The 12,124-nt window shown below is 41.4% G+C and overlaps 1 protein-coding gene across 4 annotated transcripts in view; it reads left to right on the forward strand.

Moving 5' to 3' along the window:
* vwa8 (von Willebrand factor A domain containing 8) overlaps positions 1–12,124 on the forward strand; it is a 481,708-nt gene that overhangs the window by 325,998 nt on the left and 143,586 nt on the right. For all 4 annotated transcript variants that reach the window (XM_072260839.1, XM_072260838.1, XM_072260837.1 and 1 more), the window contains exons 30-32: positions 229–345; positions 3,514–3,578; positions 5,727–5,852. In XM_072260839.1, the coding sequence (XP_072116940.1) occupies positions 229–345; positions 3,514–3,578; positions 5,727–5,852 (308 nt within the window). The remainder of the gene's footprint in view (positions 1–228; positions 346–3,513; positions 3,579–5,726; positions 5,853–12,124) is intronic.

Genomic DNA, 12,124 nt, shown 5'->3' on the forward strand with positions numbered 1-12,124 from the left:
ATGTACTCAAGGAGACTGTATGCAAATTCACTAATTTCTTACCCTTCCCTGTCAATAACCCATCCTGATCTCAGGTTCCTGCAGTTCTATTGAGTTCATGAGCTCATGATGTCACAGCTACTTACCCTAAGCTGTATGTAGATCAACAGTAATAGACCAGTCAGGATAAATTGTCTGTCCCATGCTGTAGACTCACAGTGATGTCTGCTCTTCTTCCTTCCTTCACAGAGCAACGTGATCTTGTTAATTAACTTGACCAATGGTGCAGTCAGTCGAATTATCTTCTCTGGAAAAGAGCAGGAACCTCCTAAGAAGACACACTGGTGGGCAAATAAAGAAGACAAGGTCAGTAATTCAGGTTGATTTGCATAAGGCAGTAAATTTTTCAGTTATCTAATTTGATGTCCAAGCTGTATTACATAATAAATAGACACAGGACCATAAGCAACAGAACTGCTGCTGTAACATTAAGGGTCCCATACTCTCTGTTGGAATGCAACTTTATTTACTGTTAGTTATAATTGGGAGAGTGTTGAAAGGTTAAACATTTTGTTTGTGTAGCCAACAGAAAACAAGATAGCGTGGTGGAGCATTGGATAGTGCTAGAGCTTCACAGTTCTAGAGACCTGGTTTTAATCGTGATCTCTGGTACTATCTATGTGCAATTTACGTATTCTTCATGTGACGACACAAATTTCCTCTGGGTCTTCTGGTTTCTTCCCATATCCTGAAGACACTTTGTTGGCTAATACCCCTTGCCCATCCTCTGGGTCCCCCCCCCCCACTTGTCTTTCTTCCCGGACCTCCTGTCCCATGATCCTCTCGTATCCCTTTTGCCAATCACCTGTCCAGCTCTTGGCTCCATCTCTCCCCCTCCTGTCTTCTCCTATCATTTTGGATCTCCCCCTCCTCCTCCCACTTTCAAATCTCTTACTCACTCTTCCTTCAGTTAGTCCTGACGAAGGGTCTCAGCCTGAAACGTCGACTGCTCCTCTTCCTACAGATGCTGCCTGGCCTGCTGCGTTCACCAGCAACTTTGATGTGTGTTTTTGGCTAATTAATTGGTCACAGTAATTGGTTAGGGCAATCTGTGGGGAGAATAAATTATTAGAGAACTTAATAGGGAATTGAATTACCCTGTGAACCAGTATAGACTCAATGGGCTGAAATGGTTTCCTTTTATATTGTCAGACAATACATAGAAATATGAAAAGCACTGCATCGATATAGAGCCTCTAATGTAGTTTGATGTACGTGGTGCTGCTTTGAACTGTGCTTAAAATTCAAAGTAAGCTTTATTATCAAAGTACATATGTGTCACCATATACAACCCTGAGATACAATTTCTTGTGGACTTATTCAATAAATCTATAGAATAACAACCAGAACAGAATCAATGAAAGACCACCCAACTAGGGCATTCAAGGAGAGTGCAGAAGACAACAAACTGTGCAAATACAAAAAGAAGAAATAATAAATAAATAGTAAATATCGAGAACATGAGATGAAGAGTCCTTGAAAGTGGGTCCATTGGTTGTGGGAATATTTCAGTGATGGGCAAGTGAAGTTGAATGAAGTTATCCCCTTTGGTTCAAGGGCCTGATGGTTGAGGAGTAGTAATTGTTTCTGAACCTGGTGGTGGAAGTTCTGAGGCTCCTAATAGCAGCAGCGAAAAGAGCATGTCCTCTGTGGCAGGGGTCCTTGATGATGGATGGTGCTTTCCTGCAACAGTGTTTCATGTAGATATGCTCAATGAATAGGAGGGCTTTACCTGTGATGTACTGGGCCATATCCGCTACTTTTTGTAAGATTTGCCATTCAAGGGTATTGATGTTTCCATACAAGGCTGTGATGCAGCCAGTCAATATACTCTCCACTACACATGTATAGAATTTTGTCAAAGTTTTAGATGTCATGCCGAATCTCCACAAACTCCCAAGGAAGTAGAAGCGCTGCTGTGCTTTCTTCATAATTTCACCCAGGTGCTGGGCCTAGGAAAGGTCCTCCAAAATAATAACACCTAGGAATTTAAAGTTGCTGACCCTCTGATCCTCCAATGAGGACTGGCTCATTGACGTCTGGTTTTCTTCTCGTGAAATCAATAATCAGCTTCTTGGTCTTGGTGACATTGAATAAGAGGTTGTTGTTACAACACTGCTCCGCCAGATTTAAAATCTCCCTCCTTTATGCTGGTTCATCGCCACCTTTGATTTGTCCTGTGACAGTGGTGTCATCAGCAAACTTAAATGTGACATTGGAGCTATGCTAAGCCTTGCAGTCATAAGTGTAAATCGAATAGAGCAGGGGGATAGGCATACAACTGTGCTGATGGCGACTGTGGAGGAGATACTGTTGCCAATCCAAATTGTCTGGGGTCTACAAGTGAAGAAATCCAGGATCCATTTGCACAAGGAGGTATTGAGGCCAAGGTCTTGAAGCTTATGGATTAGTTTTGAGGGGATGGTGGTATTGAATGCTGAGCTGTAGTCAATAAAGAGCACCTTGATGTATGCATCTTTACTGTCCAGATGTTCCAGGGTTGAGTGAAGAGCCAATGAGATGGCATCTGCTGTGGACCTGTTGCTCTAGTAGGCAAATCGCTTCTCAGGCAGGACTTGATATGTTTCATCTCCAACCTCTCAAAACACTCCATCACTGTGGATGTAAGTGGTATTGGACGATAGTCATTGAGACAGGTTACCACACTCTTCTTAGGCACTGGAGTAATTGAAATCTGCTTGAATCAGTGGTACCACTCACTGCTGAAGTAAGTAGTTAAAGATCTCAGTGAACACTCCAACCAGTTGATCAACAGATGTCTTTGGTACTTGGTCGGGTACCCCTCTGGCCCGGATGCACCCTTCTGAAGGCTGTTTACATGTTGGCTTCAGAGACTGAAATCATAGGATCATTTGGGGATGTGGGAGTTCGTGAATTAGGCAGAATCACTGGGCAACAGAAGGAAATATCAAGGAAGTAAACAAAACATTGTTCAAAAAGGAAGATGAGCTGGAATGGACGGATCAAGCAGCTAATCGGCAGCTACCAAGAGAAATGGGGAACATCCAAGGACTAAGGAAGTGGAGGCTGGATGTTGATTGATCAAAGCTCTGAAGGATGATTACTCTGAACAAACTCAAGTTTTTATTTCTATGAAGAGCCATCTACTTGTTCTCATTGTCTATCCATTCTGCAGCTCTTTTGCCTGTCCAACCTCAAACTTTAGACACCCGAAAGGAAAGTTTTCTTTCTTTTTGGGATTTCTACATCTTAATAATCCTTGGGTAGAATATTTTTACTGACTTCTTCCTTAATCCTTTTGGTGAAGATTTCTAGTCACTAGTTACAAATTCACTGAGCAATAGCAGTAGTTTCCCCAGTATTTCCCTTTCTGTTGTTTTTCAATGAAGTAATCAAGCTGAACAGAATGTTAGAGAAAAGTTTTTACTGAGATATCAAATTTTATGTGGGTGTCATATTTTAAGCAAACTATTATTCTCTTTTCATTTATAGGTCATTTACAAAATGTGCAGGGAATTTTCACACAAAAATTGGCTTGTCTTCTACAAGGAAAGAGGGTAAGATTTCTCTCCTTCAATGGGATCAATCTTTTCTTCAACAAAATTGTTCCGACTTGTGTTTCTGCTCCTTCATTGCTGGTGGAGAGCATTGTTTTATAGTCATATATATCAGGGCACTCTGTGTGGCAGTCTTCTGCCAGCAAATACTCAAATATTTAAGTGATTTATTTACTTTTAAACTGTATTCATTGGGATAGTTTGGCTCTCTTCTTAATGACCTTGTAATTAGTTGCAGCAAGCAGAACATCAGCATATTTTGTTGATGACCTCAATGCCTCTATCAAGCAAACATTGAAGAGTGGGGAAGAAAAAAAGAGAAAAAATTCTTGCCTTTATGCAAACCCGTTCATGAGTTTTGATTTCTAATTTAGGAAAATTATATTCAACAAGCTCCAACATTGCTAATGTGATGATGGTAATCCACTTTTTTCATTAATTTTGGTTAAGGTATAACTCCTTACCAGAATTCCAGCACACCATCCCAACTATTCTTTTAATTATGACATTCATTCATTTACATCCACTTAAAGAAAGGTTCCATCCAAAAAATGGAATTCGGATAAAATAGAACTTCTCTGGTGTACTCTGGAGTCAGCCTATATCTTGTGCTGAAGTGTCCAGAGTGGGAGAAACTTTCAAGCTTCTTGCTTGGAAAGACAAGTATTACTACTGGAAGTAACCACTTAGAAAAGATGCCTAGTGGCTGCCAATTCACAGAGAAAGGGAGATCACATCCCTCGAGGCACAAAGAGTACAGGTGAAAACTGCAGGTAAAAGGCAAGAAATACTGATTGCTGTGAAGAAATCGAAGTCAAAGTCAAGTTTATTGTCCTATGCACAAGTACGTGTAAGCAGAGATGCAATGAAAAAGATATAGCAGCATCATGGACACATAGCGTCATATGAGCAGCATTTACTATAACGGATAAATTAAACATAAATTATACATAGTGTACAAGAAAGAATTATACATAGTGTTTACTAGAAAGAACAAAAAACTCCAGTTTAGTTCAAAGTGGTGATTGTGTTGCTATAATATAGTGATCAGGGTTTGGCCAGTTGATTCAAGAACCGAATGGTTGAAAGGAAGTAGCTATTCTTGAACTTGGTGGTGTGGGACTTTAGGCTTCTGTACTTCATGCCTAATGGTAGCTGCAAGAAGGTAGCATGACCCAGATGGTAGAGCTGGAAAGAAGACGGTGCTGGAAGGAGGCGACACTTTACTGGCAGGCAATAGCAATATCGTTTCATATTCAAAATCTGACCTTTTTAAACTTGATTCTTCATTACCATCCCAAGCACTTTACTATTGCCATAGCTAGTAGAATCACTTATTAAAAATGCGCTAAGTGGTAGAATAAATGGTGTTTTCTTTCAACACACTTCCTATTAACCTTTTGGAATATAATTTACTACAGACACATTAGGTGACAACTGACAGTATAAATTTTCACAGCAGCAGTCAGAGGCAGAAGGGGGTAATTATTTATATGTTAAGCATGCAAACAAAATTTACTATAATTTATGACTATAAATGTGAACATATAGGGGATGCCACAGTAGCATACTGGCTCGCACAACACTTTACAGTACAAGCAACCTAGGTTCAATAACTGCTGCTGCTTGTAAGGAGTTTGTACATTCTCCCCATGACCATTTGGGTTTCCTCCCACAGTCCAAAGACATAACAGTTGGTAGGGTAATTGGTCATTGTAAATTGTCCCATGATTAGGCTAGGATTAAATCGGGGGATTATTGGGCAGCGTCACTCGAAGGGCTGGAAGGGCCTATTTCACACTGTATCTCAATATATACTGTAACTAAGCGCAGTGGGCATGACTTTAAAGAGGAAATGTTTATATGTCAATACATCTTGTTTGAGTTATCCCTCAACCTTTTAGTTCGACTTTTCTTGAAGACTGTACATCCTCATGTTTCTCCTATTAAGCACAGTAAGAGAGTGATGTAACTGTTACAAACAGCAGTATAGGTAGAGTACACATATTAATTAGGCTAATCAGATTTACAAATCTACAGACAAATTTCATGGAACTTTTGAAAGCAAAATATTAAGTAAAAAATGTTTTCTTTGTCGTCAGAAGTGTCAAAACAGCATGTTGGATGATAGATGCTTGTGTTTTACAGGAATTCACTGGATGTATTGGATGTTCTGGAGGGTCAGGCGTACTCCCTTTCCCTGCCAATCAATGTTAAGTCTGTTCATTTGGTAACTGAAGACAGATGGCTGCTGGTGGAAAGTAAAACTAATAAGTGAGTGTGGTACATCTGTTTTACAATTTATTGTATTCTCTGCAATTTGCAGATCATGCATAAACAAAAAGTATGGACAGCCATTGAATCATCAGCATTGAATTTAAAAACGCAGACACGAGAAAATCTGCAGATGCTGGAATTTCAAGCAACACACATAAAAGTTGCTGGTGAACGCAGCAGGCCAGGTAGCATCTCTAGGAAGAGGTACAGTCGACATTTCGGGCCGAGACCCTTCATCAGGACTAACTGAAAGAAGAGCTAGTAAGAGATTTGAAAGTGGAAGGGGAGGGGGAGATTCGAAATGATAGGAGAGGACAGGAGGGGGATGGATGGAGCCAAGAGCTGGACAGTTGATTGGCAAAAGGGATATGAGAGGATCATGGGACGGGAGGCCTAGGGAGAAAGAAAAGGGGGAGGGGGGAGAAAAGCCCAGAGGATGGGCAAGGGGTATAGTGAGAGGGACAGAAGGAGAAAAAGGAGAGAGAGAAAAAGAATGTGTGTATATAAATAAATAACGGATGGGGTATGAGGGGAGGTGGGGCATTAGCGGAAGTTTGAGAAGTCCACCACCTCCAACGAGATCCCACCACTATGCACATCTTTCCCTCCCCACCCCCCCGCTTTCCGCAGGGATCGCTCCCTACGTGACTCCCTTGTCCATTCGTCCCCCCCATCCCTCCCCACCGATCTCCCTCCTGGCACTTATCCTTGTAAGCGGAACAAGGCTACACATCCCTTACACTTCCTCCCTCACCACCATTCAAGGCCCCAGACAGTCCTTCCAGGTGAGGCGACACTTCATCTGTGAGTTGGCTGGGGTGATATACTGCGTCCGGTGCTCCCGATGTGGCCTTCCCTATTGGTGAGACCCGATGCAGACTGGGAGATCGTTTCGCTGAACAACTGTGCTCTGTCCGCCAAAGTAAGCAGGATCTCCCAGTGGCCACACATTTTAATTCCACGTCCCATTCCCATTCTGATATGTCTCTCCATGGCCTCCTCTACTGTAAAGATGAAGCCACACTCAGTTTGGAGGAGCAACACCTTATATTCCGTCTGGGTAGCCTCCAACCTGATGGCATGAACATTGACTTCTCAAACTTCCACTAATGCCCCACCTCCCCCTCGTAACCCATCCATTATTTATTTATATACACACATTCTTTTTCTCTCTCTACTTTTTCTCCCTCTGTCCCTCTCACCATACCCCTTGCCCATCCTCTGGGCTTTTTCACCCCTTCCCCCTTTTCTTTCTCCCTAGGCCTCCCATCCCATGATCCTCTCATATCCATTTGCCAATTACCTGTCCAGCTCTTGGCTCCATCCCTCCCCCTCCTGTCTTCTCCTATCATTTTGGATCTCCCCCTCTCCCTCCCACTTTCAAAACTCTTACTAGCTCTTCTTTCAGTTAGTCCTGATGAAGAGTCTTGGCCTGAAACGTCGACTGTACCTCTTCCTAGAGATGCTGCTTGGCCTGCTGCATTCACCAGCAACTTTTATATGTGTTGCATTAGCATTGAATGCTGTTTTATTAACTTGTTTATTTGAGCTTCACATAAAAGAGTAGTTTGTTCTTCCAACATTCTTGATTTCCTAAAGTACTTTACAGAAAATGAAGAATCTGTGTATATTTAGGGAGTCACAAAGTTATATACCATGGAAACAGGTCCTTTGGCCAACTCATCCACCCTGACCAAGTTTTCTATGTCTACTTGAGCAACTTCCATTCCCCACCCCACCCCCACCACTCCCTTTTGGCCCATATCCCTCAAAACCTTTTATATCTATGACTTATCTAAATGACTTTTCATTAGAGTTGAGTTCAATTCTGGTGTTTTCTGAAAGTAAGTTTGTACATTCCTTCCTATGTGCGCAGGGGTTTCCTCTGGGCACACTGGTTTCCTCCCACAGTCCAAAGACATACTATTTAGTAGGTTAATATGTCATTGTAAAGTGTCCCGTGATTAGGCTAGGGTTAAATTGGTGGGTTGCTGGGGGTGCAGATGGAAGGGCCTGTCCGCGCTGTATCTCTGAATAAGTTAACTAATGGCAGCATCTTTTGAAGGTGTCTTTGATGCGGGGGAGACAAGCGACCATGATGGAGCTGGCTGAGTTTACAACTTTCTGCAGCTTTTTTCCAGTCCAGTACAGTGGCCCCTCCGTACCAGACAGTGATGCAACCAGTTAGAATGTGTTCCATGGTACATCTGGAGAAATTTGCAAGAGTCTTTGGTGACATACCAAGTCTCCTCAAACTCCGAATGAAATATAACTGCTGTAGTGCCTTCTTTGTAGACTTCCAGTCTTGGTCTCTGTTACAATACTATATTAAGTAACACAACCACGCAATTACAGGGCCATAAGCAGGTGGTAGGGGCAGGTACAATTACACTGTTTAAAATAGACATTTTGATACGTTCATGGATAGGAAAGGTTAAGAAGGATTTGGGCCAGATGCGGGAAGATGGGATTTTGGTCAACATAAACTAGTGGAATTAAAGGACCTGATCCTGTACTGTATACATCTTTGAATATAGCATTTGGGTCCAGTAATCTGGTGGCTGTATTAATGAGGGGTGTAGATTATTGAGCAGGAGGGAAGAGCTCAAATCCCACCATTGAAACTGGGGAATTAAAATTCAGTTCATTAAACATGTCCTATCATATTAAGATCATAGCAATAATGGCGACTATGAAATAACCACACTTTCAGGGAAGGAAATTCACCCTCCTCATCTGTTTGGTTCTGTATGTGACTCTAGCCCCACAGTAGACTCCTGGAATAGCCAATATTGTCACAATTCCTGGATCATCAGGGCTGGGTAATAAGTATAGGCAGATAAAATGGTGAAGTGATTACTCTTAGATCATCTCAATCATTTGTGATGCCGGTGACATCGTGTTTTGTGAAAGATAAGATGATTTTTAGGGAAGTGGCCTTATACACGGCAAGATCCCAGAAACAGCAGTGAGATGCACACACAGGTAATCTGTTTTTCAACAGTGCTGGTTGAGGGATTAACATTAGCCCAAAAAATGTCCAATGCTATGTGATCTTTACAAAATCAGAGGATAGAGAAGGTGTCAGTCTGAGTTATCTTCTGTAGGAGAGTTTTATTCAGTCAAAGATCCAAAGCTCACGTACATAACAAACGACCTGGTTGTATGCAGATAACCTGGTGATGCAGACAGGGACCAAGAGATGGTTGCAAATACTTTTAACATTAACATCTTTCAGCAAACCCAACAATTTCAAATTACTCATTAAAATTTCTTCCTCACTGTCAGTACTACCTCAAATTGACCTAAGCCAGTTAATAGTTTCCTATTGTCTGGCAGCTATCAAATCTGTTACAGGAAAAAAAAGCCTAAATAACTATTTCTCCAAAATAGATTTGAGATCATCGAAAACTTAGATAGGGAAAGTTAACTGGTCTCCAAGGAAAACTAACCAATTCAACCTTTGAACCAGTCATATCACATGGTTATTCGTTTTTCAAATGATTGCAGCCACCATTTTAACTTTTGAACAAGATGAACATAAAAATTATATATAAGACAGTCTATGTAGAAATTCTATCATTCAAACCACAATGAATAACTTGCCCACACAGTTGCAGTTTATTTTATTTGTTCCCAATTATGAGTCCATTTATTGCTATCCTCAAAACTTGGTGGTTGGAAAGGTTCTTGAGCCAATGCAGTTTGTGTGGTGATTTGCTTAAGCAAAGGTGTTAAATAGACAATTCCAAGGTAATGAACCAGTGACATTGAAGAAAATATGAGATACATTATTGCAAGTTTATTTCAAAGATCATATGTCTTTCCAGAGATTTGTGTTTCGTGCGGAATGTAGAAACTAGGTTCACTTTGAGTTAATTGCTCATCTGCTCACTTTATGGTGAGGTCCAATGAAACACCTAGGTCCTCGAGCCCAGTTCACTTGTGATCTTTTACAACGTCTTGAATGGTCTTTTTTCCCAAAATGATCACAATTTTCAGTTTCTGCTGTTTCAAATGAACTTTTAGCCTTTATTTCTTTTGTCTCACTTCCTCCCTTGCCCCCACTTAGCCATATTGCATAACCTCAAAAATTAATGCCTATTTTTTACTATTTGGTGAAGTTTGTCATTTTTTAAACTTTCTACTACCACTCTCTGTATTCACCTACGAAACCAATGTTGAATCCAATTTACTGCCTCAGAATCAGGTTTTATATCACTGGCATATGTTGTGAAATTTGTTGTTTGGCAGTAGCACTGCATTACAACAAATAATAATTTTTAAAAACTATAAATTCCAGTAAGAAATATTTATTTAAAAAATCAATTAAATATCTACTGCAGAAAGAGAGCAAAAAGTATATAGTAAGGAAGTGTTCATGGGTTCATTGTCCATTCAGAAAACTGATAGCAGAGGCAAATAAGTTATTTTTAAACCGCTAACTGCATGTCTTCAGGCTCCGATACCTCCTCCCTAATGGCAGCAGTGAGAAGAGGGCATGTCCTAGATGATGGATATTCTTAATGATGGGTGCCGCCTTCTTGGGGCATCTCCTTTTGAAAGTGTCCTCAGTGATGGGAGCTCATGATTTAGCTGGCTGAGTTTACAACTTTCATCAGCTTTTTATGGTCCTCTGCACTGGCCCCTCAATACCAGATGCCTAGAATGCTCTTCATGGTACATCTGGAGAAATTTGCAAGTGTCTTTGGTGACATACCAAGTCTCCTCAAACTCTGAATGAAATATAGCTGTTCTCATGCTTTCCATAATAAGACCATAAGACATAGGAGCAGAATTAGGCCATTTGGCCCATCAGGTCTGCTCCACCATTCAATCATGGCTGATCCTTTTCCTCCCCTTCAACCTCATTCCTTGGCCTTCTCCCCGTAACCATTGATGCCATGTCTAATCAAGAACCTATCAATCTCTGCTTTAAATACACCCAACGATCTGGCCTCCACAGCTGCCTGTGGTAACAAATTCCACAAATTCACCAACCTCTGGACAAAGAAATTTCTCCGCATCTCTGTTTTAAATGGATGCCCCTCTATCCTGAGGCTGTGCCCTCTTCTCCATCACCATGGAAAACATCCTTTCAACATCTACTCTGTTTAGGCCTTTCAACATTTGAAAGGTTTCAATGAGATACCCCCACCCCCTCATACTTCTAACTTCCAGCGAGTACAGACCCAGAGCCATCAAACATTCCTCATATAATAACCCTTTCTTTCCCGAGATCATCCTTATGAACTGCCTCTGGACCCTCTCCAATGCCAGCACATCTTTTCTTAGATGGGGATCCCAAAACTGTTCACAATACTCAAAGTGATGCCTCACCAGTGCTTTATAGAGCCTCAGCATCACATCCCTGCTCTTGTGTTCAAGACCTCTTGAAGTGAATGCTAACATTACATTTGCCTTCCTCACCACCGACACTACCTGCAAGTTAACCTTTAGGGTGTTCTGCACGAGGACTCCCATGTCCATTTGCATTTCAGATTTTTGGATTTTCTCTCCGTTTAGAAGATGGTCCACACATTTACTTCTACTACCTAAGTGCATGACCATGCGATTTTCCAACATTATATTTCATTTGCCATTTTCTTCCCCATTCTCCTAATCTATCTAAGCCTTTCTGCAGCCTACCTGTTTTCTCAACACTACCTGCCCCTCCGTCAATCTTCGTATCATCTGCAAACTTGGTAACAAAGCCATCCATTCTATCATCTAAATCATTGATATACAGCACAAAAAGAATGGTCCCAACACCCACCCCTAGCAGCCAACCAGACAAGGATGATTTTATTCCCACTCACTGCCTCCTACCAATCAGCCAATGCTCCAACCACGCCAGTAACTTTCCCGTAATACCATGGCTCTTAACTTGATGAGACACCTTGTCAAAGGCCTTCTGAAAATCCAAATATACAACATCCACTGCATCCCCTTTATCTATCCTACTTGTAACCTCCTCAAAGAATTCCAACAGGTTTGTCATGAAAGATCTTTGCTTAGGGAAACCACGCTGACTTTGTCCAATCTTGTCCTGTGTCACCAAGTACTCCATAACCTCATTCTTAACGATTGACTCCAATATCTTCCCAACCATGTCATGGTCCGGTCCATGAAGTATGCATTCCAGTTCACAGTCTGGTCCATTATTCCTTATTCCAGGTTTTCCAGCTTTCCCTTGTCCTGTTGTGTGCCTTAATTGAGAAACATGATTCCCAATTTGGGCTGGCTACGTAAAGAGCTCCTGGGTCCAG

The sequence above is a fragment of the Mobula birostris genome, chromosome 6, assembly GCF_030028105.1.
Source record: "Mobula birostris isolate sMobBir1 chromosome 6, sMobBir1.hap1, whole genome shotgun sequence".
NCBI lineage: Eukaryota > Metazoa > Chordata > Chondrichthyes > Myliobatiformes > Myliobatidae > Mobula > Mobula birostris.